The sequence below is a fragment of the Dermacentor albipictus genome, chromosome 8 (genome assembly GCF_038994185.2).
Source record: "Dermacentor albipictus isolate Rhodes 1998 colony chromosome 8, USDA_Dalb.pri_finalv2, whole genome shotgun sequence".
NCBI lineage: Eukaryota > Metazoa > Arthropoda > Arachnida > Ixodida > Ixodidae > Dermacentor > Dermacentor albipictus.
The window spans coordinates 123,817,637-123,845,566 of NC_091828.1; the positions used below are offsets into that span (position 1 = coordinate 123,817,637).

General features: G+C 44.9%; 1 protein-coding gene across 1 annotated transcript; it reads right to left on the reverse strand.

The window, feature by feature from the left end:
• On the reverse strand, positions 1–27,319 carry LOC135918313 (uncharacterized). Its single transcript, XM_070523009.1, has 4 exons — positions 27,157–27,319; positions 24,353–24,575; positions 7,114–7,239; positions 1–318 (listed from the first exon to the last, which is right to left on the reverse strand). Exons 2-3 carry the CDS (start codon positions 24,544–24,546, stop codon positions 7,128–7,130), a joined length of 306 nt encoding a protein of 101 aa, XP_070379110.1. The 5' UTR covers positions 24,547–24,575; positions 27,157–27,319; the 3' UTR covers positions 1–318; positions 7,114–7,127.
• Positions 27,320–27,930: the final 611 nt, after the last annotated feature.

Genomic DNA, 27,930 nt, shown 5'->3' on the forward strand with positions numbered 1-27,930 from the left:
TAGCGCAGCAAGCGTTTGTTGTTTTTTTTAATCGCTAAATGAGGAACGTCGCCCGGGTAGATTGGAGGGCGCCTGATGTACACTATGCATTCATGCCTCCGAAGCACGCGTAGGTCACGTGGCCAGGTTCACACAATCTGCCGTGTCTGATTCGGTCGTGTACCTCGTCCGGAAAAAGTTGAGCACGCCGCGGAGCAGCTGCAGTCTTGAGAATGGCCCGTCCTTCGATCCACAGGTGTTCGCAAAGTCCGCGTAGTCGAGGTCGAAAACGGCGATGCCGAATTTCACGGAGGGATCCACTGCTTGGACGTTGCAGAGCTGCCAAAGGATACGAAGAACAAAAAGAAAAAAAAATAATTTGTTTACATAGTGGCTACCCACGACCTATATATACACGCTGATCTAAGGACAAATGCTGCCAAAGTGACCATGGTCAGTGTTTCCAGCGCTCCGTGGTTTACCTCAAGGATTACTATGGACGGCGATCTGGGGCTCTAGTGCAGACAGCACCCCTCTATCCATAGCCTCTAATATCGGGCGTGAGTCACACATGCGCTAACCTCAAAGCTAGAGACCAGCTTTTACGCTGGGTAATAAATTGCGCCGAAAACACGTGTGTGTCGTGTTCGATGTGAGTTGGATGTTTTTCGCACCACAAAACCAATGTACGAAATCGAAGGTTTCACGGCAACCTACCTGGCCAGACAAGCAGATAATAATAACAGTAATAATAATAATAATAATAATAATAATAATAATAATAATAATAATAATAATAATAATAATAATAATAATAATAATAATAATAATCAAAACCCGGAGAAGCGTCAAAAAACTAGTTCCTGTTTTAGGGTTGATGCACCACTCCGTTCATATTGGTTCATGAATCAATATGAGGTTCATATTGACAAAACGAGGTTAAGCGCTAAGGAACAGGCTGGAAAATGAAGCCGAAAATAGCTTTACCCGGTGCCCTCGTGCTCTTTCATTTATAAATGCCTTTGAATAATAATATAAGGCGCAAGTTCAGCAGGTGGTTTAGCTCGAAGTAAACTGCGATTTGTGCAAAAGATACGGAATGAACGCAGATGTAGACATCTGAAATTATTGAAGCGCCTTTCTTGTCTGTACTTGTGTTCCTTCTGCCTGTACTTTTTTTATCAACAATGCAGCGCCTTCATACCTTCAAATAATTTCGCGGTGCTTCGTGCTTTATGCGGTGTAGGGGTTGGAGGACGGACTTCGCGGATGAAAACCCAAACTTGGGAGGGTTTATTCTACATTATACAGGGAGGTGAGACGTCAGGTAACATTCGTACTGTCATTACGGGCCCGCAGCAACTCGGACGCTGCGGCCCGCGGCAAGACGTTCGAGAGAGGTGAATCAGGGAATCAGGGCATTCTCCAGAATGCCCAGGTCTCTCTGGAAGGCTTCTTATAAGCCCTTCGAGCACTGCAAGTCACGTCATGTTTGACCAATGGGAGAGTCCACTCCGATGACGCCACTTGCAGCCAATGGTAGGCGCCCGTGTCGTGGTGTCACACCTGGCGGCTTGCTGCGGTCTTGCCTCGCAGACTGGCAATGGACTTCGAACAAGGAGAAGGGGAGGGCTGCACCTGCTTCATTGTCGGATGCCCACCTGCTAATCCCGGCGGCGCACGAACTTGTTGGCACGTAAACTTGTTGCCTTAAACTTGTTTGCTCGGCCGCTTCTCTGGAATGCGCTTTCCTGCTTCTGCATTCCTCAATTAGCTGTGCTGCCATCCGATGTGGTCTGGGGAACTCGAAGTAGCCTCAGGAAACGGCGCCATATCTAACAGCTCGTCCTCGCGCCGGTAGTTCTGAATGGCCGGTGAACTCAATTCGCTGGCCATGAGGAACGCTGAAAGAAGCTGCAGGGTACTGGGGTCGAGCCACGTTTGACAACCCTCGGGATCCTGGGCCCTGGAGAACATACGTCAAACAAACCAAACAACACAGCGCTGCCCCACGTGTAAGCGCAGGCTCTTCACCCCTGACTCGCCAGGCTATTACTGAGTCAAAATCAACCCTGATCTTTTAGTTCCCCAATTTTGACAAAGCAGTTCCAACCACCCTTCCAAACAGCTATCCATTTCTCCTCGATTGCCGACAAGACCAGAGTACTATTGTTGTTGCAAAACAAAAGGGTCGTTGACGATGCAAACAACAAATGAAAACAGCCGAACATAACTTAAGTGGCCTAACTACACGAACAGCATGTTTCCAATCTATCGCAGTGGCGTACTTATCGCACGTATTGGTGCCACTGAACAATCTGGTCAACCTCACAAGTACGTAATCACAAGCGCACTAGCCTTGTGGTCACTAAACAAAACACGTACTTGCGTTGTAGGCAAACTTTTCATTTACGCTTACTCACGTTTCTTCCCTGAAAGTCCTACAGGACACGTGACATAAACGAACAATTAAACTTGCGGGACTTACACACTCCGCAGAACTCTTAAAATAATGCGTCTTTTACTAACTCTTTCCACGCACGTTCACTAAAGAAGTCAGAATACGGCTGCCCTCAACACACACTAGCAACCCAGTCATAAATCTGCTTCGTTCCGTCCACACAGGACACGCGCTAATGGAACTAAGAACGCCTCTCAGTGCAACTCATGCACTCACTGAAAATCTACGCGCTTAACCTTAGAAAATTCAAAAACACTTAAAGAAGGTTAAATAACACACACGCGCGTTACGATAGGCCTCTCAACAATAACCTTGACCCTTCAGGTTACTCACACATACACACACAAAAAAAACCTATCTACTTATTAATGAGCATCTCGCGAGACTACATGTTTACATAAACCTCATCTTTCAAATCACGGAGCTTCTCAAACGAAAACACAGACAAAGCTCAAACCTTACACATTGAAAGAAATCCTAGTCTCAAATCGCGAAAAACTTTCCGATGCTCAAAATAAAAAAAAACAAGACACTCCATTTCTACGGAAGCGCTCCTGGCCTCCCTTTCCAAACGCTTATGTCTGACTCATACTCTGAGCCGTCCTCGCGGTGGGCGCGGCTTGAAAGCTACTCTGGCTGCCGAGAGACAACAAAAGGGCTGACTAACTATCAGCTCCCCCAAGACGTCACGGTCTCCTGCCAATTTGCGTCCCCGCGCCCCGCTTTCAACACGAACTCGATTGACCGCGTCGCTACTCCCCACCTGGTCTCGTCCTGCCACCTTGCGTTTCTTCGAACTGCACGCTGAGCTATGAAAAGAACTACGGAACGACGAGGAGATTAACAGCCTCGTGCCCTTTGTCCGCGTCCGCGCAGAACATTCTTCGCGGTCCCCCTTTGACCGGTGGCTCGACCATTTTGGATGCGTCAACATCGTCCTAGACGACCGCACCTTCTTCCTCGCGCCCTGCCCTTTTGGGTTTCTCGCCATCTTTGGCGGCGCTACATTAATTACCGACTTTCGGTTTTTACCGCGCTTCTTTTTAAGGCGCTTTGTCTTTGCACTCGCTTTCATGTAGCCTTCTCGTGCCTCGTGCTGGCCGGTACACATTTCGTCGGCCCGGATCGGCCTCTTACCCGCGCAGTCTGAGTGATTTACATTTAAATCTACTCTCACTTTGCCTCGACTGGCGGACAGCCCAACCGACTCTGGCACAATGCAGCAGGCTTTACTCGAGTAAGACAACTCGCACTCTTGCGAACTGCCCTCTGCTACATTGCCCAGCGCACGCTGCGCATCGACACACAGCCCGTCGGTATCGATCGCTGTCTCACGCGCACAGTCCGAATGATTAACAGAATCATCCCTATCTAGGCTATCTAGACTGGCGGAGAGCCGCACCGATCCCTGAACAATGCAGTTGTTCTCTCGTGAGCTACGGAGCTCGCCACCCCGAGAGCTATTCTCAACTGCATCGTCCAGCTCGCACTTCACTTCTGCACTCAGATCTGGCTCTACATGGGTGCTCGCGTCTGTCGCGTCAACAGTACCCTTTTCCTCGCTAGCAACCTCGCTAACCTTACTAGCGACGCACACACGCGGTAACTGTGCCAATTTGTTCGCAGCTGGCCTAGCTGTCTCCACAGTCATCTGTTGGCACAGCACCTCGTCGCTCTCACTCTGGCCTTTAACGGCCTCTATTGCCACTAAGGCATCGTTAGCAGCTAGCCTTTTCCCTTCTCCGGTGAATCTGCAGCCAATCTCACAGGCACTATTCTTTTTTTCGTCGGCTTCTGGCGAAAGTCCGCTAGACACTTCCTCATTCTTTCGCTCTGTACTTCCTACAGAATTCCCAGACAGCCGTTGTCTCTGTGCCAATAACTGATCACAATGCTGTATCTCTTTGATCAGCGCTGCCTTCTCTCTCTCATACTTTTCCTCTCGCTCAAGCTTACGTTGATTCTCACGTTCGCGTGCCTTCTCACGTTCGTGACGCTGACACCTAAGAGTAAGTTCTTGAAGCTCCTGCTTCCGTTCATTCTCGCGTTCTTCACGCTGACGCTCACTCCTAAGCTCACGACGCTCTCGCAAACGTACACGACGCACACGCTCCCGTGGCTCCTGTATCACCTCCCAAGCAAGCGCAATGCTTTTGTCATCATTGCCACTATCATTAATCGCCTTTATGATAGCTGGCGTTTCCATCCGTTCGTCCGCCTCAACTCCCAAATCGTCGCACACCAACAACAAATCTAACTTCGTCAACCTTCTAAGATCCATGGCAGCTGCCCCGACAGGTGGTTAAAACTGTTTTCCTTATTAATTTGTGCAAACACACAATGCAACAAATTCCCGATTCCCAGAACTATCAAAATTGAACACACAACCTTTGAGTCTGGCGAATCATAAGGAAAAAAACCACGCGCTCACTTACGGTTGCAGCACCCTGCCATCCGGTTCGTTCGTCCGCTGTCCCCGGTTCCTCCGGACTCCCTGGGTCGAAGGCTCGCTCCTTCTTCGCTACTCCCAGTTTCTTCGGACCTTTTTCGACGAAGGCTCTCTCTTCTTCGCTCTTCCCGGTTCCTTATGATCTCTCTCGACGAAGGTTGATCCGTAGCGCTGCCACCAGCTGATGCGTTCGGAGGCGATCCTACCGCTGCCAACCAGATGTAGGGGTTGTAGGACGGGACTTCGCGGATGAAAACCCACAACTTGGGAGGGTTTATTCTACATTATACAGGGAGGTGAGACGTCAGGTAACATTCGTACTTTCATTACGGGCCCGCAGCAACTCGGACGCTGCGGCCCGCGGCAAGACGTTCGAGAGAGGTGAATCAGGGAATCAGGGCATTCTCCAGAATGCCCAGGTCTCTCTGGAAGGCTTCTTATAAGCCCTTCGAGCACTGCAAGTCACGTCATGTTTGACCAATGGGAGAGTCCACTCCGATGACGCCACTTGCAGCCAATGGTAGGCGCCCGTGTCGTGGTGTCACACCTGGCGGCTTGCTGCGGTCTTGCCTCGCAGACTGGCAATGGACTTCGAACAAGGAGAAGGGGAGGGCTGCACCTGCTTCATTGTCGGATGCCCACCTGCTAATCCCGGCGGCGCACGAACTTGTTGGCACGTAAACTTGTTGCCTTAAACTTGTTTGCTCGGCCGCTTCTCTGGAATGCGCTTTCCTGCTTCTGCATTCCTCAATTAGCTGTGCTGCCATCCGATGTGGTCTGGGGAACTCGAAGTAGCCTCAGGAAACGGCGCCATATCTAACAGCGGTGCTTCGTGTAATATCTTGTTAGTTTATTTCTTATGATACTGACTTAGAAAAAAATCGGGTCCCTCGGTTTCCTTTCTTCTCATTCATATATGCTTATATAAACGAATAAAGAAGTGAAGTCGAGGGGCTCGACTTTTGCCAATAATGACCATACAAAGCCAGCAGACACTGAAGCCAAGGAAAACATAGGGAAATTAGCCGTTGTTGAAATTGAAATCTAGAGAATAATGACGAAAAGGGAAATATATGCGCCACGTGGGCGGCCTTCCCACACTTTGACACTTTTAAAGCTAACGCATTAAAGAGTTTTTAGCGCAAATGAGATGAGAGCACTAGTATATAGTATGGTACGAAAAACTTTATTCGGAGAGCACCAGCGGTCCTCCGAATTTGTCAGACAACTGGCTGAGCGCGTGACTGTGTTCATCGGCTGTCTTGTTGTCCGCCGAATTATTCGTGCTATCACTAGTATTCCAAGATGGCTCGACAAGCGCACTGTAACTCCAGCCGATTTCATTTAGTACCTCCAAAATTAGGATATATATATATATATATATATATATATATATATATATATATATATATATATATATATATATATATATATTAACTTACCCGTAAATTGGTATGCCAAAAAAGAAAAGATGAAGCACACTGCTTAGCAGTCTATAATAACTCTGCACCAACACTGGCATAACAATTATGCAAACTGCAAATTTCAGCGTATCGGAAACGGTCTAATGTGCTGTAAACACTCGAAACCCATTTACGCCCCCAAGGCTACTTAAAGGTGCAAATTGGTCCATAATTCGCACCCGCAAAGATGTGAAGGTGTGAGTTTCATCAGTCATCATTAGTACAGGACTTATTGATCTAAAACACCTTACTTGTGCAAATTGGTTTACTGTGCAATGTTACACGATAACTTGAAATTGTTGCAATGTTTGTAAGGGCTTTAGAAAATTTCACTAATAAATTAGTGGTACATTTCAGATCGATGCATTTTACACCACAGTTCTCCGCTTTGTATGCCTCAACAGACGTGGTTTATACACTTCTGATACCGTTTCCAATTGCGAAATTATTTCATGCTTGTGTTTCTTTATAGTGCGTTATTCAAAAGTTTTCGTGAAACAGTGACAGCCATAATAAATGAACCTAGTACCAACATTGAGTTGATAACTACAATGCAACACATTTCCTAGAATTAGGAAGAGTGACTGACGAGCAAACAAATTTTTCTGTTTTCTTGCATTTAGACGAAGTTTAATGAGGTAACGGTCTCTCCTAATGACGCAGAGCCACAAGAAATTTCATTTCCTGCTGATTTCCTTACATATGTGTAGCTGTACTGTGTATACATCTATCGAAAATAGTCGTTGTCCGGTGGTTCGCACCTTCTTGCACAGTCCTACTCGGTCGTCGTAAGAGAACACCGTGGCCCCGGTGATGTGGCGAATCTGCGTCGCATCCACGAGTGGTTCGTAAGTCGGTGTCGACCTGAAGTTCGGATTCTTGCACACCTGCCACGTGAGGACCGATCGAAAAAAAAGAAACATCGCCATGTCGGAATTTACGTACATACACACAAAAGCACCATGAAGACCATGACATCTGATATATATAGTTGTAGTGTTTTTTTAATACCTAACACCCTATTCGGATACCTTTTGAGTACTTATTTGTCCTTTTTCTATATCACTTCAAGAACAAGCAAAACAGACAAACAAACGGATAAACAACTGGTGAGAACGTCTTAAGAGGAAGCTTTAGCTCGGGTGCTCCTATAATAAATACATGTGAAAGAAGAATTCGTTTTTCTCGGCAACCACTGCACCACATTTGACGAGGTTTGTTGCATTTAAAATAGAAACTGAAAATCTAGTGACTGGTGGTTTCAGATTGTTGATTTAAGGGGTAAATTTTTTATTAGGAATTGGCAAAAATGAAAAATTTTATGAAAACGGAACTATCAAGTGTACAACTCTAAGTAAGCAATGAAAAATGCATTCTGTGAATCGCATCTAAAAGTTCAACTAAAGAATTGATATGGTGCACATAAATCCTGAAAAAATTAGTAATATGGAAATACAGCTTTTGCAGAACCCCTGTACACAACGTAACAAATTCACGTCAGATATAAATTGACATATCAAATTTGTTTGCTTTAAATGCTCTAATGGATGCAGTTTACAGAACTGTGATATTTGTTCTCGATGCAGAGATATTAGTTTGTAAACTTCGTGTTTCTATGTGCTTTTAATTTTCCGATTTCTGAAAATTATTTTTACTAAATGCAGGCCCTAAATAGAAGTTCCGCTTCCAACTGTCACTAAAATTTACCTTTCTCTCTCAAATGCAACAAATTTCATTAAAACGGTCCAGCGGTTACCTCAGAAAAGCGTTTTTTTTTCGTTTTACATGTATTTGAACAGGCCGCATCGGAGTTGGGCCCGAGCTAAAGCTTCCTCTCACAATAATATGACAGTGTTTGTGTCGCACCGCTGTCACAGTGTGGTTCCGATCTCCAGACTTGCTTAGGCTGTCTGGGCTCAGTAACTTGCCAAGCTAGCCCAGTGACTATGGCGTTGCAATGCTGAACTTGAGGCTCGAAGGTTCGACCCCTGTCGCAGCGGGCGCATTTAGATGGGGGCAAAATGGAAAAGCAATCGTGTACGTACTTAAAGTGTACATCTAAGAATCTCGCGAATTGAAAACTATTCTGGAGTCTCCCACTACACCGTGCCTCGTAATATAATCGTGTCAGGGCGCGTAAAACCCAGAATGTTTCTTTCTGTCGGCCGAGTTTGGGTTGTTTCGGGTACGGGCCGTAACCTCCGAGCACCTCTGCTAAATTTCTCTGCATCCCCTTCAGCCACAAATTGTAATAGACTCTGATTAAATGCGTCATTCATATTATTTCATTTCTAAGTACTGCTGGCCACAACGTAAAAAAAGTCAAGGTGGATACGTGATTCTGTGTGCATTCTTTTTTCATAGTGCGTCCACGTAACTGCCGATTACTCACATGCACACTTTGCGTATACTAAGTTAGTTCTATTGCATTTCTTAGTAGGATCGAATCACAAGTCCGAGCTACAGGGGCAAGTTGAAGGGTCACTTAAAACAAACGCTTAATCAATTTACATTTATAAGGTATTCCTAAAGAACTCTGCGTACGTTGGCTTTGCGTAGATATACTAGAAGAAGAAAAAACTGGCGGCAAAGTTTCCAATTTTGAATTTCACACCGAAAACCCAAGGCCAGTCGTAAATGTTAAGTCATGTATTGCAAAGTATTTTCTTCTTCGCATATCGGCCGTTGTGATTGAGCGAAAGTTCTTGAAACTTTCGAAGTTGAGAATTTGGTTCCCTGAGAATACAATGCAGTCCATTTATTTTTTCATGACGATAACTTAACTGGGGCCCAAAAAGACGTGATCAGAATACGCGATGTCCAGGCGGGCTGATGCAGGAATTTCAAGGCGTCGTCGCTACCAGCCTTTCACTTTTCTATCCAAGCCTAGCGGCCGCGCAAGCCCCGAGCTTATGGCACTGCGCTGCTGAGCTTGAGGTCGTCGGTTCGATCCCAGCCATTGCTACCACATTCCGATGGAGGCAAAATGTAAAAGCCCATGCGTACCGTGCATCGTATGCACGGTAAAGAAACCCAGGGGGTCAAAGTTAATTTGAAGCCCTAAGCAGGGGAGTGCCTCTTAAGCAAATTCAGTCTTGGCACATTAAAAGCCTCAGAATTTTGTTTCCACCAGGCATCTTCACGCACCAGGGGTGGCTTGTTGGTATTGTGGACGTGTCTGATTTGCTAACACACCTGAAATCAGTTTTCTTAGCTTTCATTCATTGACTTCTATTCCGACTTCTAGAGTCGCGTAAATGCGGTAAACATATGCTGCAGTTGGTAGGCCAATGTGGATGATAATTATGCTTGGTCTGGCTCACGTCGGTGACGCTGGCGAACGAATCAATGGTCTTGTTGGTAATGCACGGCGCGAAGAAACCGTACTGGGCCGGAACCTTGGGGACCGCAAAACGACCCTTCATGGTCACCGACAGCGCATACTTCAGGGTCAGAGTTGCCTGAGTCAGCCTGAGGAAACTCTCGAACGCCGTCGTCTGCGCAGAGCAAACAAGACCACGCGACGGATGTGTACACTATCATTAACAACGCTTAAACAACTTTTTCATCAAGCATAATAAAAACTGTTAGAGCATATCAGCGTTGTTTCCAAGCACTATACTAGTTACTTTTCCTGCTCTTTTTGGTACAAATTCTCCACTGCAAAGACATTCTTTGATAAGCGTGCTATTCTAAGAAAACCGTGCATTCTAAAGTAGAACGATTTTAAAACAAGACTTTCTAAACAAAGAGAAAGAAAACCTTACGAATAACAGAAAACAACACCAGCCATCAATCAGCGCCAATTATCTTGATAACATTATGTTAGCCTGGTTGATTTCTCGCTACCTCACGCTTTACAATTTGAATTGCTTCAGCTATTGATCCGCTTGGGCTGATTGTACACTGGCCAGATGCGTTAGCCCCTCCCCCCCCCCCCCCCCCGGCTTTGATACTGCTCTCAAAGGAGGGATAGGTTTCATTGATGGCTCATTACATTTTCGTTCATACGACTTTATGGGGTTTCTGTTTTCTTTATTTTTCATTGGTTTCGCACTCATAATATCATTATTTCTGTGCAAACATAAGCACTTCACAGACGGTGCTCATCCTGTGTTCTTTCGCAGTCACACTCGTCTGTTCGCGCGCTGCTAACAAAGAAATAACTTCAAACTTGCCCACTTCCCTATGCGTCCATACGTACACCCTCTGCCCGATAATAAAGCTTCACTCATCACATGGTGTTTTTCCGCGACGATTTCCTGAAATTATTTACGGAGTAGTGGCGCGATATTTGCGACTCTTCATATGTTTGCGTTACATAAAGTTTGGTGCCTCCGAACCCTAGAAATAAGACCGGAAAGCCTCAGAGTGCCCTAAATGGCTTAGCATACTAGCTTTCCTGCATGCAGTTTCTTTCGCAGGTTATTGCCTCAATCCAATGATTTACGCAATTGATTCAAGCTGCACCCGACTGTCAGCAGGTGCTGTATTCGATTGCTGGAGCAGGACGCTTTTCAAAGCACAGCAATCTTTGGCTCTTCTCCCAGCTTTGCGAGTACGACTGCTGTCTGGCATAGTAAACTGTGCCGATCTCGAAGGCAGCGTAATCATTGGCACTGACTGGGTGAGTTGACCCTAATACCAGCGTACGATATCTATCCTGGCAAGGGTTTCAGCGTGGTTTGTAAGATGGCCGACCTCGGAGGCGGAGCAACGTCACAACAACCACGTGCCTCTCACGATTAACCAACAGATCTACGCCTAAAAACATTTTTTTAAACGCAAGAAAGAACTACGGCAACTTTAGTAACAAACATTCTTAGTTTTTTTTTTCAGTTTTCTGTTTCTCACGTTTTCTGCAGTTTCACTAACATTTGCTGCTGCTGATTTTTTTCCGTCCCTTTACAGAGAAGCAAATGTGTCACATCGCTTATTATCCTATAGGAGTACGCCTTACTTCTCTCATTGCTTAAGCTATAGGTGCACGAAAGAGTCAGACGCTGGGATGACAGTTGTAAAAGACCTTGCAAGTACAGATAAGCGCTTGACATAGAGCACATTATATTTGACAAGACGCCCGACCAGTGTGCGACACATCTCACTAACCCCTCTACGAATGCGTAAAATCATGCTCTGAATGGCATGAATCTACCGGAGAGCAAGTTTTCCAATTAAAACAAACTGACTCATGCGTGTAAGATCTATGTGCTTATACCTACGTGGCTGATGAAGCTTCGCACAAATGTTATTGAGGATGTTAAAGAGGGGAATAAATGTCATTTAGCTCAAGTTATTGATGATAAATGTGTAACTTTACCTTATGGAAACCGATTTCTGTTAAATTCAAGAAAAAACTGTCTTTCATCACAAACAGACAACAAAAGGCACTTTTAATCAAAAAGCCTCTTTTCTCGTTTGAAAGAGACTTTCTGAAGCAAAAACAAATATTTTCTCATTTTGTTTGTTTATGTCATACGTAGTTTTACGCTGTGCCTATAGTATAACCTCAGCACAGTATCCCGATACATTATTGTCTATCGGGAAGCTATCTCTTGACAGAAATTATCCTGGTTTCTGCCCATTTTTTTTTCAATGTGCAATGCTGCGTTTTGGAGTGATTCCGAATGGTTATTTTCTTATGCAAGTGCTGCACTCTCACCATATCGTGCTCGTAACTGCTTCCGACTTCCCGAGGTTTGTGCAGCAGCGTGGGTGGCACGACGAAACAACCGGGCAAAGTGTTGTCTCCTCGCGGGTAGTGGCCCAGACCGATGAACAGGTCCGGCGCAAAGAAGTGTCTGCGCACGGGTGCGGAGAGACCCACCTTTACGCAAACCATTCCAGGCTATGGCCGCGATTTCGCGACATAAGCGATATCTTATCTCTGAATCTGAATGGTACGCTTGGAGGGCAACGCCGGAGATTTTTCGAGGTCAACGGAACTGAATGAAATTTCATGAGTGCGTTCTTCCCCATACTACCGTCATTTCTCGAAAATGTAAGGCTTAAGAGTTGCTCAGTTTTTATGCGAAGCATATTGCTAGAGCTCAACCCAGCTCCTCAGGCGCGGCGGTGTCGCCTTCAATACCACATGACACCGTGACGTCACGACAGAGGAGAAACGGGGCTCCAACTCGCGCCGTCGCTCGCGGCGGTATATAAGCAGCTGCGCTTGCCTCTGCTAGACACTCACGAGGTGAGATGCCTCCTGGAGACAGAGCTGCTCCTTGGAATGAGAAGCGAAGGTTGCGGCGTGCTACAGAGACTGTTTCTAGGTGGCTTTGCTAGGGCGCAGCGACTACGCGCCCCGCATCGGACGCGGTGAGCGTCGAGCGACGCAGCGTTCGGCGCGACAACGAAATGTGCGCCTGAGCAAGCGCCACACGCCTGAGCCGACGCCGACGACACCGGCTTTTCTGCGACACGAGCTCCTTAACGCTGTCGCGTTAAAATAAAGGCTAGTATGCTTCGCATCCTGGGCTTAACCTTGGCTAAGCCACAGCCAGTTTTTTTTTTTTTACAAATTAATTTCATGCATTCCCTCGAAACACCTGCCTTGCCTGTTCCTCAGCTAGTGGCCACGAGGCGATATTACGTTAAAGGAGGTGTATACGCAGTGCATGCTGGGAATGAATGGCAGACGGTAGGGCCGAGGGGGACAGCTGTATATAGTGTTAGTGAGCAACTGTTTGGCGTGAGAAGTTGCGGTCGCGAAAGACTATATACGTTCTGTGTGGACGGGCAAGAGATGGGAGGCAAGTGTCGCTGCGCTGTTGGCTGCACGAGCTTCAGCCCTAGCCATCCGCAAACACAGTTGAGCCGATGACGATCGCTTTCAGCCGAGTTTAAGCCTATCACAGTGGCCGAGTTCATGCTTCTAATGCTGGCGTGGCTGAGTGACTGACCTGAAGCTAATTAAGCCATTCGGAAGAAGCGAACTGCTTCTGTAGTTCTATTTTGACCATACGGGTTTGAAATAAACCGTCACTCATCTCGTGCAGTGCACACAGAGAAAACAAGAAAGCGGCGACACGGCATGCTATCATCATCGGTATACGTCGCCGTTCTCGAAGGTGGCCAGTCGCACCCCCTGGCACTTCACTAAATTAAATGTGACCACTCATTATTTATCTTCTGAGGTGCACTGTTTGCCTCGGATCCCAAATCGGCAGCAAGCGGAGGTCCCTTCGATGCAGTAAGCAACCGCCTCGTTCAGCTGCCAACGGTGTCAATACTGGCATCGGCGTTCCCGCGAGAAAAACTGCGTGCTTTCTAAATGAACGATAACACGCGCAATGTCCTGATCTATACCCACTCTACGCAACACACTAATTGTGTGCACGAGGGCAATACGAGGAATGATAAGTAGGCATCATCACGACGCCGCCGAACTTTCGCTAGCAATTGTATAAGACAGACTAGAGTATTGTGTTCTTTCTATGTGTATTTTGTTCTTTTTTTACTTTCCAATAGTGTTTGATGATTGCTACTTTTCCAACACGTTGACTTCTATATATGATGATATATAGAGATGTGCTGTACATTTTTTTTTTGCTGCTGTAAACCCGTAACAATATGTATTTGCTTAAACTATGGCTCGTGCTGTAACAAATACAAGAAATTAGACGAGCGATGAAGGAACAGGGTGAGGGCATGGAAGTGAGAAGGCTCGAAAATGTGTCCATGTGTTGTGCCATGTTGAAGGCAAATACACAGTGGTCCGCATAAAAGCATCAGTGCTCTCGCGGACTACAGGTTATTATTTGTGGTGCATACAAGAAATTTAATTTGCTATTGTACATTTATTTTCTCCCTTCCTATTGTTCCTCTGTTCTTAGAGCACAAGACTGTGCGATTTGGGCCAGAGCACTGCCCAGTCCCGCTCGAAAGCGTCATTGCTTTGGCGGGCTGAGAAAATATTTGACTGTATGTTTTGTGTCCTAATAAAGAAAAAGAAAGAAAAAAAATACTACGGTATCCCGCTCGCCATTTTCGAAACCGTGCGGTCGCTCATGTCAGCGCGACTCACGATTGATGCCAGGGTGCTCACATGCAAAAAATGTGCGTGTTTTGTTATGTTCTAACATTAATGGATCTCACTGATGAGCAGCTAGCATTATATCTCAAGCGAACGATGAGCGGTCGCTGTATACCTGCTGATGTAAACAGATGTAAACAAATGCACCTATCGGTGCTTTGACTGCCAGCGGCGTTCCTCATGGTGCAGCACAATATGTAGGGTATGGGCGCTGGCTCTCGTGGTCGCAGATCGAACGCAGACGGCGATTCGTGGCTAGGTAATTCGCCAAAATCGTAGCTGTCACTGTTTGCCAAATCTGAAGAGCAGGTGCAGCTCACATTGTCATACGAATGTCCGGCAAGGTCGCGAATCAGCTGAGCGTCTCGTCTTCACCGGTTTCGTTCGCCCCGCGAGCGAGACCAGCATGCCTTGCGCGCCTTCCTCATTATGCTCCTTTCGTGCCGTCACACGAAGAGGTTCCCTCGGCTTCTCGGTGGTGGTAAAATGTATTTATTGAGCGATTGCTCGAAGACCTATCGGGATAAATGTGGGGAGGCCATTTCACTTGGCCAATTTCCTTTCGAAAATTTTACCAGGCTAAGTAATAAAACTTGCCGAAAAGCCAACAAGCGCATAAAAAGGCAGAGCTGTCGATATGGTGAGTAAAAATAAACACAGTAAACATCAGGACTTCCTCGATGAGTTAATCTACACTGGCCTACTTTCCAGGCAGTTGCAGCACACCACCTACAGCGTGGCGCGTCGGACAGGGCGAACGATCATGGCGGCGTGTAATATTGGCTGCGCATGCGCAATGCGCGGGTATGGACGTGCGGCGTGCGATTAAGCGACACGAAGTGACGGAGAAGCTAGAAAACGTCGAAACGCATGAATGCTTTGCAGTTTCTCTTTTTGCTTTTCAGCTGCCAATTTGTGTTGACAGCGCGGCATTATCTTATATAGCCGTGACATAATGAATTCCTCGGCGAACTTACACGAAATTTGCGATGTAGAAGTGGGCCCAGCCCTGGTCTGGAGCACTTGCTGCAAGAAATGTGAAGACCTTGATGCCCTTGGCGATGATTTCCTGGGAGTAATGGTCACGCAGGAGCTGCGAGAAGATTAAATGTGCTCGTTTGCTTGTTTTCAACGCTATTCTTAGAAGCGCTCCTCTTGGTCCCATATGCCTTCGTATACGCAGAGATCAACAACTCCCGCAAACGTATTTTCCAGTGAACAGCTTGTATGTATACGCGTGGACTATGGTTGCGCGTGCATTATTAAAACAAGAAATTAACAGTTAACAGTAAAGATAAACAGAGCACGTGAGACTTATTAGGAGCTCAATATACCCAAAAGTTTTACGTATAAATGGTATCTGGGTGTATGTGTGTGTTAAGCAAAGCCAGTGCTTCACTGCACATTTAATGCGTTAGCATTCGCAGTGTCAAAATGGGAAAAAGTGCGTGTGTCTAGCACGAATTGAGCAACACAAAACTGTACCGGGAGTGTTTCGTGTCGCTCTACAATTTTCTCATTAACACATTTCACCTAATGATAATACTTGAAAAATTGATTATTCAATTAAGTCTAGTTATTTCATCAGGCCGAATGCAGAATATACTTTGAGTGTCTTGAAGCGACAGCAAACATTACTTTCGTTCTGCCCAGCTTCGTGGCATTTGCGTGCACTATTTTTAAAGCTTGGTGCATTATAGCGTGGACACCCTGTGTACAGTGCGGCGCACGCGTAATGTGGAAGCTGTGGGCTCTTGCCCCACCGGCGCCATGTTATCTTTTCGTCCCCACTTTCATTTCCCTGTATTATATTCTACATTGCAATTTCAACCACAGTGAACTTCCCCGATGCTTTCCATGGCTCTCTCTCTCTCTCTCTCTCTCTCTCTCTCTCTCTCTCTCTCTCTCTCTCTCTCTCACTATATATATATATATATATATATATATATATATATATATTTATATATATATATATATATATATATATATATATATATATATATTTGTGTGTGCGTGTGCGTGTGCGTGCGCCTACGCCTGCGTGTGTGTGTGTGTGTGTGTGTGTGTGTGTGTGTGTGTGTGTGTGTGTGTGTGTGTGTGTGTGTGTGTGTGTGTGTGTGAGCCCAACGTTATTTGGATTTCGAGCCCCGAATAGGCAGGACGTGTGTCGAGTGAGCTCCTGAACAAGGCTTTCGAATGCGGTTAACGGGGTTTAAATCATGAATGCGGTGCCTCAAAGCGGTGTGACGTAACGCTAACACGTTTCTCTCGCATTGGGTCGAAAATGGCCACTGAATGTTTGTTCGACGTTATGCTGCCTGCTGTTGTTGCCTGGTAGTGGCCCCCAGGCCTCGTCAGGCTGTTTTCTTACAGCTTTATTGCCAGGGTGTCCTTCAGCACTGTACTCTTTGCATATTGCAAATGAACTCGACTTATAGTGCATATAATTTTCTACTTATATTACATGGCCTTGCCTTTCTTCAGCAACAACCTTTTTTGCCACCGAATGAACGCGTATTCGGTTTTGAAATAATAATTTACCAGTCAAAAATGACTTCGTGTGGATCTTCTGAGTTAATTTAACTCTTTAAAGCGCAGAAACATGCGTCTACAGAGTAATGCCTATTAGAAAAGACAAGAACACATGAACCGTACAGCTAAATAACTTGTTCAATTGTGTTCATATTTCGCATAGGGCATTATGCAGCGTGTTCAGCTTATTACCACGTTTGTAGACATTTCTTGTCTGTTTCGTTCGAAACAAAGCCGAAGTACGCGTCGACTATTGCGACGCCATTTAGAACGAAGGTTCTTTAGCAGGGGAACGATAGCGCGATCTGTAACCGCTATGTTGAAATCCGCCTTTCTCGGCTATCGCGGTGAAAGATGGCGCCATTGTTTGATTTCGGCAAAACTTCTTTTAGTGGCCTTGCCACAGACAATGTTCGCTTTGGCTTTGTTCTGAATGAAACATGCAGGTAATGTTAAGAATAGCAGCATTAAACTGAACCCTTGGCGGGCCCAAGGATTTCTTGAAGGCTTTTCCATTTGTCCCATTGCACAACCGGTAATTGTGAATAATATGTAAAATGAATGAATGAATGAATGAATGAATGAATGAATGAATGAATGAATGAATGAATGAATGAATGAATGAATGAATGAATGAATGAATGAATTACTTTGTCAGAAATAATGCGCAGGAACGACGGTGGCGGAAGAGCACATGACGAACGCTTGCTATCAACTGAAAAAGTTTTATTAGAAACTGACATATGCTGTACGTGTAAAAGAAAATGCGTGCGCTCACCCCGTGTGCCGTCGTCCTTGTACCTTCGCGCTCTGTCTAACAATGGCTGCACAACAACTCACCCAGTTAGTCATTCTGATGAAATACTTCCGTTGTGCAAAATCGGAGGAGAAAACCAGCGTGTCTTTACCTGTAAGTGTCGTGCATACCTAGAGCTCAGATTTCTGGATCACTAGGTATAATAAAGCCGGAAATATTTAAAGACGTGACCCAATAAGAAATAACCTTTTAACAGAAAATAATAATGCAATTTCCTCGGAAACACTGAAATTATGTCGGTGTACACATGTATATGTTCATCTTACTGTAGTACCTAGTTCCGGGTGCACAGCGAAACTCGTATCAAACAGCTTTCCTGTTCTTATAGAGAAAAGCAGTAAGCTGTGGCGTTTCGCTGCTTTTGTAAGAGCACTGTATGCATACCTTGAGGCACTCCAGGGCATGTATTAGGTCAGTTTGCGTCGGGTTCACGGTAGCGGTGTCCAGGATACCGAAGTGGTAGATAGAGTGATCCCAGAAGGGTTTCAGTGGTTTGAAGCTCCGAATGCTGTTGTTTAGGAAGGTCGCCACCGAGTGGGAAGCACTACATCATGAGAAAAGCACTCGTCACTCCTTGCCGGTTGCTTTTACAACCTACATCGTGTGCTAGCTCAGGTCAGACATTACTTTGGGAATGTTCATTCTCGATGCAGTAATGGTCAACTTATACAAGGAAAGATGGTCATAATTTAGGTGTGCTAAATATAAAAAAAGTCTAAGAAAACCAAGCCAAATACCCGACGAAAATGAACGCAAGAAATATGAGCGGGATCTTGAAAACAAGACAGACTACCGAAGCACTTGGCAGAGCTGAAGACATAAAATGTAATGAAGACGGCAAAGTAAAATGTAAGTGATAACATACGCCTCAAGTAAAGCAATCAGCGGGGCTAGTTGATGGACGTTCATTATTGTATTGCGCTTAGTGTTACAGTGATGGACGAACCTAAAGGAACAATACGCAGACGTATGTGAGGCAACTTGCGTATTGTGCCATGTACGTCCATGTTTTGTTCCTTTATGTTCGTCCGTTAATTCGACCGTCAGTGTGACACTAAGCGCAGTACAATCATCAGCCTCAAATAAGTTGAAACGGTTAATCTTGGTAAGGAATCTAGTTGTAAGAGCTATAATTGCAACTACTGCAGTGAAGAAGAGCATGTACTTATGGGCTGCCGCAGTCCCGTTATGTGAGATATCGTGTGTGTGGGAACTGTCTGGGCTGTCTTGATGCTCGACCGACTGTCCTAATTAGCAGTAGACACTACACAACGTAGATATGCTACAAAATGATGGAACACATCATGGCGTCCCATCTTTACAATCAACTGGAATTGAAGAATTCTCTTTTCAATAACCTGCATGGGTTCAGGAGGTGTTCGTCACGGGAGACAACTACTAGAATTACCGAGAGACTTGCATTTTAACGTGTACTTAAACTTACAGACTGACTATCTTGAGATTTCTTAAGCTCTTGGTCGAGTTACCCATTGTCGCCTTCTTGTGGAATCATCAGCAATAAAACTGTATTTTCTAACTTTATCTTGACTTCGCAAATTTCGCTGTAACAGGCAGCAATTCACCATCGCTAACAGTTTTTTTATCTCTTTCCAATGTTTCATCTTATGTACAAAAGGGGCGTGTTCAAGGTCCGCCACTGTTTCTTATCTATATTAACTGCCTGTGAAATAACATATTGTCCTGCCATGCGCATATCTGCTGACACCTGCATCAGATAAGGCTCCCACCATAAAGTTTGCTGGCAGACGCCAGCGCCATTTCTTCCCCTGGCGGAGAAGGCGTCAAAATTTATCAGGTTGCCGGAACCATGCAGGGCTCGGAATGCTCGGAGTGCTCGTAAAAAAAAAAGCGCTGTTGCCGCAAGAACAAATAGCCAGAAAATGGGAAATATGCAGGGAGAAAAAAATCTGTAGTTCAAATACTGCTTCAAGCTAAGATAAAAAAAGGTGAAAGTCAACGTTGGCTGCCAGAAATACCTTAGAAAAAGAAGGTCCCACCTAGAATATTTTTTGAACAATGATGCAACAAAATATCCTAGACGAAGATGGAAACAAACTAGAAGGGGACGAGGCCGAATAAAAAATAACAGCCGAATATTTCCAAGGCTATGAAGAGGTTGTAGCTGAGGAAAAAGGGGTATATGAAAGAGAACGAGATGGAAAAGGAGCTGGTGCTCACAAATTTCAACTGGAAGAAATCCGAAGAGAAAATTAGGAAGCGCACAGCCACAGGGCTCGACGAGATTCCCGTTAGGCTGATTAATCAACTAGGACCAAAAAGTAAGGAAGCTCTGTTGAAAGCAGTAGAAAAAAGTCTAAAAGATAGACGAATACGAGACAGTTGGCGAAGATGCAAAATGAATTTATTTATAAAGGTAAGGGGGAGAAAGATAGAATTCACTCATATAGACCGTTGACCATTACATCACTAATATACAGGTTAGTAATGTAAGCATGGACAGATAATAATGGCATATTGGGAGAACTTCAGAATGGCTTCAGAATGAGTAGGCGTATGGATGTTAACTTATTTGTCCTTAATCAGTGTACTGAAATACCCAGAGTAGAGAGGACACTGTTAAATATGACCTTTTTAGATTTTACGGAAGCTTATGACAACGTAGACAGCAACATTTTGTGGCATATTATGAAAGGGGAATGCTTAGGCGATGATTGTACATAGCCTTTGAGAGAGATTATACCATTCGCGCTGAATGGGAAGGGATGAGGAGTGAAGAGAAAGTTGATATCAAGAAGGTACTTACGCAGGGCGGACCTTTATCCCCACTGATGTTTATGATGTAAATGGTGAGGATGGAAAGGGCCCTCAAGGAAAGTAATGTCGGTTTAACCTCTAATACATAGAGGCGGGTACAGTAGTTGAGCAGCAGCTTCCAGGTTTATTTTATGCGGATGACAATGTGTTGCTAACTAACAAGCAAAGTGATATGCAACGTCTGGCTAATCTCTGTAGACAGGAAAGCGAGAATTTAGATCTGAAATTTAGCGTCAGGAATCAGGTGTTATGGTATTCAATGAAAACAGTGAATATATAATGTCAATGCAGGTCCAGGAAATACCACGGGTAAAATATTATATATATACCTCGGTGTATGAACGAACGAAGGCAATATGTATATGGAAACACAGAAAAAAAACAATAATGACAAAGGGGAAGAGAAATGCGGTCATAATGGAACACGGAGTTCAATGGGGTTCTATGGGGATACAAAAATTACGAGGTGCTCCAGGGTATGTGGAAAGATGTAATGGTTCAAGGACTTATATTTGGAAATGTGGTTGTTTGTTTGAAATAAGGGGTACAATCAGGACTCGAGGGTAGCCAAAGGCTAGTAAGACGCCTCACGATGGGGATTCACGGGAGGATTACTAATGAAGCTGGGCAGGGTGATAAGTGATGGACAAGTTTTGAAGCGAGGGAAGCTCACAGTAAAAGTTGTTATGAAGGATGACTGAGGAATACGGAAGAAAGTTAATCGGTTGTGAGAGTTTTCAGGTATTTGTACAGAAATAAAACTTTTATTCACAGGGGACTAAGATAATCAGGAAGCTTACTAGCAAATATGCGACGTATTGGTTAGCAACATGGGAACAAAGAATATCTGCAGCGGAAATTCAGAGAGGCTGAGGTAATCTCATAGGTGGCGGCAATGGAAAATAAACCTGCTATGAGTAACTACTTAGGAGAAAAAAAAACGATATCAGGAAAGAAACAATATATGATAATCCAAAGGGAAGCTCATTACTTTAGAAGCGGGATCAGGATTCTTTAGAACACGCACTTCTAATGCGAGATATAAAAAAGAAGAAAAAGCACGTGCTTGCTGCGGTAAAGCTAGGGAAACTACAGCGCATGTTTTATTAGAATGTGAAGATATCTCTCCAGCGGTCGATTTAGGCACATCTGGCCTCCTTGAAGCCCTTGGTTTCAGCGAGAACAGAGGACAGTAAATATCTTCGCAACAGAGATTACTCATAGATGATTGGAAGATTGGTGGAAGAAAAGTAGGGAAACGATCGTAGTTTCGCCCGAGAAGCGAAGCAGCGATTGCAATAGGAAATAAGTGGACAGCCATACAGAGTAGGCTTTGTAGTTTTGTCTGCCGTGTAAACGCGTAAACACAGGCGCCCTAACCAAATTAACAAGCATGGTGCCGCGCGTGCACATCTCACTCGATGACCGTGGCAACACGCTTTCAAAACTCTGCAGGGAGGAAATGCGGCAGCAGCAGCGGGCGAACTGACCTTCGTGCAAGCGTTCGCATCTACGCCAAGCCCGCTGCGAAATGACGGCACAGCGCGGACTCTGCACCCGTCGCCGATAGCAAGAACACAGAGGCCCGGCCAGGCGCACGAGGCCGCCCGAGCCGCGCAGAGTAGAATGCGCCCCCCTCCCCCCCACTACGCCCCTCTCCACTGAAGGCTTGCGCGCGACTGAAGGCAGCGCGCTTCTCTCGCCGCCTTCCGCCGTTGCGTGCGCGTGATTGAGCCACAGTCGCCGGCTCACCCTTGTACACTTTCATACGCACATACAGCATAGGACGCGAGGCGACGATTTTATCGCCCTTGGATTTTATCCGGAACCTCAAGACGACACCGCCGGCACAAATGCGCCTGGAGTGTACATATAGTTGCTATATATCTATAGAAAGATTGATTTGATGATGGGAATTCCACGTGGACGTTTTTTTTTTATTTTTCCTTTTTTTAACATAGGCAGGACATTGGGCTATATAATAATAGCTTAGTAGCGCGATCCACCACCCCGTTCCAGAGGGGACGTTCATAGTATCCATGCATCTATCTTCGCAGAATTGCTCCTTGCGTCGCCGTTATTTCTCGGTGGTAGGACGGTTGGATAGCCAAGGAGCCCAGAACTGTTGCATGGTGAAATGCCACAAAACAGGAACAAAAACACCCGGGGCCGGCAGCCGCCTGTCAAATTCTGCAGACAAGGAGGTAAATGGTATGAAAAAGAGTGCATGCAGGCATGGATAACAGTCATCCGCGGAGCCCCAAGTCAGTTGGAACGCGAAAGTCTGCCGTATTACTTAACGATAGCAATTATTCGTGGCAGCGTTGTTGCTTCGCTGTTGTTTATGGCAGTTTGTTCGTGACGACGAGAACATCGGCGCACCTTTATTTTGACGCTGAATATTTTACTTTGAACAAAATTGAAATTTGATAAACAAAAAGAAAAGGGGAAGTAAGACGACGCACGAAGTTACCAAGCCTTTATAACTCTCAAACAGCAAGAAATATTCCAGTTCTGTAAACTACATCTGTTACAGAACTTTTAGCTTACGGGAAATTTTTACATTGTTTACGAAGGTTCTGATAATGTCCTACTCAGAAATTATTAGCCTCATTCACAGTGGTGAATGACGTTCGAATATTGTCTCCTTTAGGCGTCTCAGTCGGTGAGGTTTAAAGAATAGAGACATCGTTTCATTTATCACAGAATTACGTGTGCTAATTTGTGCCAGTTAGTACATACTTTCGCGAAGGAGCAGCGCTTAGGAACGCAACGAAGGAGACGAAAGACGCGAGTGCTCGTATCTGAGCTATGGAGTCGAAACGTTTATGTCCAATTTCTTAAAAAATTCCGCATTAAAAGAAATATATTTACAAATAAATGTCAAACATAAAATGTAACTATAAGTACAAACTGAATATGTAAGGTCTTCTTTTAAATGCAGCAGACCTAATCAACATCGGTTCTGTGCTTAACAAACGCGCTGTTCTGTTATCTGTCAGCTTTTGCGTAGAGGGGGAAATTGGAATTTGCTTTCGAGTGCATCAGTCGTGGTGCCCGATCACCGCATTTGTAATTTACCATGCTGCAAAAACAAATAAAATCAGGTTTTGCCGCAAGAGAAGGATTGGTAAGCCAGAAAAGACGGATAAACTAAAGACAGGCGGCGCCACCACCTTGAAGTTCCCGCATCACTCGCGTGACGTCACAGAGTCTGACGGCATCTGCTCGGTATTAGTTAATTTCTTCATTGTGAAAGATGTGTTGCATTATATTCTAAAGGAGCCAGAGAGTGAACTTAGCAAATATCAAAAACATTATTGATCCACAACCTCCTGAAGGCGAAAAGTGCTTTAAAATTTGTGACGTAACACTGACGTACTGAAAGTGTCGGCTAGAAATAAAAAAAAAAGAAAAGTGATACACTGACCTTCATTTTCAGTCTTAACAATCAGCCTCAGACAACGAAGCTGACGAAAATGCAGTTTTACCCGCCGTGGTTGCTCAGTGGCTATCGTGTTGGGCTGCTGAGCACGAGGTCGCGGGATCGAATCCCAGCCACGGCGGCCGCATTTCGATGGGGGCGAAATGCGCAAACACCCCTGTACTTAGATTTAGGTGCACGTTAAAGAACGCCAGGTGGTCGAAATTTCCGGAGTCCTCCACTACGGCGTGCCTCATAATCAGAAAACGGTTTTGGCATGCAAAAACCCATTAAAAAAATAATGCAGTTTTGGAACAACGCTTTGTCATTCTGAGCTAATTTAGTGCGTCACTTTAACGATCCCTTTAGGTATCTGAGGCTTATACTCACTCGTAGGAAATGCCGACTCCGAACGCCGTGATTTGGTGCATTTGGGCTGCGCCGAGGAAGGTTTGCAAGTTGGTATCGTAGCGTCCGGGCGCGTCCAGGCGGTTGCGGCCGTCCTTCTGCAGCGAGTCGAAGAAGATGTACTCGCACAAACCATCCGGCGGGAACATCTGCGTCGACTTGAGCCTCGCGCCCATAGTGCACACCAGGGGCCGGTCGTCAATCTCTGCTCGCAGCGCGGACAGAGTGACAAGGCCACGAGCTGTGACGTAAAACTTGACGCGTACTGACCTTTGACAACACCACCTAGATACCTAGATAGCACAAGGCCTTTTCACTCCGATCCATGATGTCATGCTACCTGGCCCGACTGCCATATAATCTAATGGGGACGCTCCCGACTAGGCAACGGTGATTTTGACGTCACCGCTTTCATCACGCCAGCCTTGTCAATGGAAATTTGGGGCCAGGTAGCGTGACGTCATGGATCGGAGTAAACAGGCCTTGTGTTATCTAGGTGGCGTTCCCTTTGAGGTGGGCACGCGGGAGCTGCTGCTCTGTTCCGTGCATTGGCCAGTTGAATTTAAAGCAGTCGCGTCTCAGTTATAAAATACGATTTTGGTTGCCGGTAGGCTCACTATCGGATTCTTGTACGCGACTCATCACCGTCATCATCATCATCCTGGTTACGCCCACTGCAAGGCAAAGGCACCTCCCATACTTCTCCAACTAACCAGATCATGTGCTAACTGTGGTAATGTTGTCCTTGCAAACTTCTCAATCTCATCCGCCCACCTAACTTTCTGCCGCCCCCTGCTACGCTTCCCTTCTTTTAGAATCTTGTCCGTAACCCTGAATGATCATCGGTTATCTATCCTCCTCATTACAAGCCCTGCCCATGCCCACTTCTTTTTCTTGATTTCAACTAAGATGTCATTAACTGGCGTTTGTTCCCTTGCCCAATCTGCTCTCTTCTTATCCCCCCCTTAACGTTACATCAATCATTCTTCTTTGGATAGCTCGTCGCGTCGTCCTCAATTTAAGTAGAACCCTTTTCGTAAGCCTCCAGGTTTTTGCCCCCTACGTGAGTACTGGTAAGACACAGCTGTTATACACTTTTCTCTCGAGGGATAATGGTAATCTGCTGTTCATGATCTGATAATACCTGCCAAACGCACCCCGGTCCATTCTTATTCTTCTGATTATTTCAGTCTCATGATCCGGATCTGCAGTCACTACTTGCCCTAATTAGATGTATTCCATTGCCACTTCCAGTGCCTTGCTACCTATGGTAAATTGCTGTTCTCTTCCGAGACTGTTAAGCATTACTTGAGTTTTCTGCAGATTATTATTTATACCCACCCTTGTACTTTGCCTGTCCAGGTCAGTGAGCATGGATGGCAATCGGTCCCCTGAGTTACTAAGCAAGGCAATATCATCAGCGAATTGCGTTACTCATTACCTCTTATCCCTTATTCTTCCCAATCCAGGTCTCTGAATACCTCCTGCAAACGCGCTGTGGCCTGACACCTTTCTTTATTGGGATTTTGTTGCTTTCTTTATGGAGGACTACGGTGGCTGTGGAGTCGCTATATATATCTTCCAGTATTTTTACATACGGCTCGTCTACACCCTGATCCCATGATGACTGCTGATGTTTCGACTGAGGTCAACCGCTTTCTCATAATCAATGAAACCTATATATAAGGGTTGGTCGTATTTCGCACATTTCTCTATCAGCTGATTGATAGTGTGAATATGGTCTATTGATGAGTAGCCATTACGAAATCCTACCTGGTCCTTTGGTTGACAGAAATCTGAAGTCTTCCTGATTCTATTCGCGATTACCTTAGTAAATACTTTGTAGGCAACGGACAGTAAGCTGTTCGGTCTATAATTTTTCAAGTCTATGGCGCCCCCTATCTTATGGATTAAGATTATGTTGTCATTTTTCCTAGATTCCGGTACGCTCGAGGTCATGAGGCATTGCGTATATAGGGTGGCTAGTTTTTCTAGAACAATCTGCCCACCATCCTTCAACAAATCTGCTGTTACCTGATCCTCCCAAGCTACCTTCTCCCTCTGCATAACTTCCAAGGCTTTCTTTACTTCTGCGGGCGTTACTTGTGGGATACCGAATTCCTCTAGACTATTCCCTCTTCCATTATCCTCGTGGGTGCCATTGGTACAGCATAAATCGCGAATCTCTGTACGCGACTCACTCTTCTGTAAATATATACTGTATTATCATTTATTTATTTATTTATTTATTTATTTATTTATTTATTTATTTATTTATTTATTTATTTATTTTCATACTCTCCGAACTCGAAGGTATTACAGAGAGGAGTGTTCTAACAATAAATTGCTAATTGCAACTGCGCTGTCAGACAGACAGACACAGACAGACAGACAGACAGACAGACAGACAGACAGACAGACAGACAGACAGACAGACAGACAGACAGACAGACAGACAGACGTGCGAGGGATGGACCTACTTCCTGATAGATAGATAGATAGATAGATAGATAGATAGATAGATAGATAGATAGATAGATAGATAGATAGATAGATAGATAGATAGATAGATAGATAGATAGATAGATAGATAGATAGATAGATAGATAGATAGATAGATAGATAGATAGATAGATAGATAGATAGATAGATAGATAGATAGATAGATAGATAGATAGATAGATAGATAGATAGATAGATAGATAGATAGATAGATAGATAGATAGATAGATAGATAGATAGATAGATAGATAGATAGATAGATAGTAGCGGGTGCGATGACCTACTTTCTGCGGGTGCGGCTGTTGACGCAGTAGGCGTCTCAGTTTTCTCTGTGGTAGCCGCAGTCGTCGCTGGTGTGTTGACTGTTTTCACCACTACCACGACGTCGCTGCCTTGCTTGACGTTGGTGCCGAAAGCCGCGGTATCACCCGTCTCGGTCGTATAGGAAGAATCTGCGAATGCGCATCGTTGGAGAATTGCGTGTGATTGTTTTCGTGCACACAACGAAAAAAAAAAAGTCGGAACAGTTCTTGCTGCGTTATTTTCGTCACTTTGTGATTCGAATGCTTCTGCATGAGAGAATAGTGCTTTTACTTCGCTTCGAACACGTTCCGCTACTCTCAGCACCATTATTTGCGTATAAGCATTCTCCAAAAACACACCTCGCACACAATTCAAGCGAGGACTGACTAAGTACAGATGTCACAATCTCGACTCGTCACTGTTTCGTGTTAAAGGAGTGCACAGAAATTTCCAATCTTAGAAAAAATACTGCAACGCGTCGGAGAGCGATAAAAAATTTAATCTAATCCCTTGCCCTGAAGTTATGAATATTCACTAAATGATCTTATTAACTTTGAAATTTATGTATTTTTATGGAAACATGGCTCAAACAATAAGGAAAATATTTCGAGCACCAAGCATGAACATTTTAATCATATCATGCCAATCCTAAGATTTACATAAATAGGTCCCTACGTATATCAACATATTATAAATTGCACCGCTAAAGGAACGGTAATATCTGTTACAAATAGATGTGCTGGCTATTTTTGGGA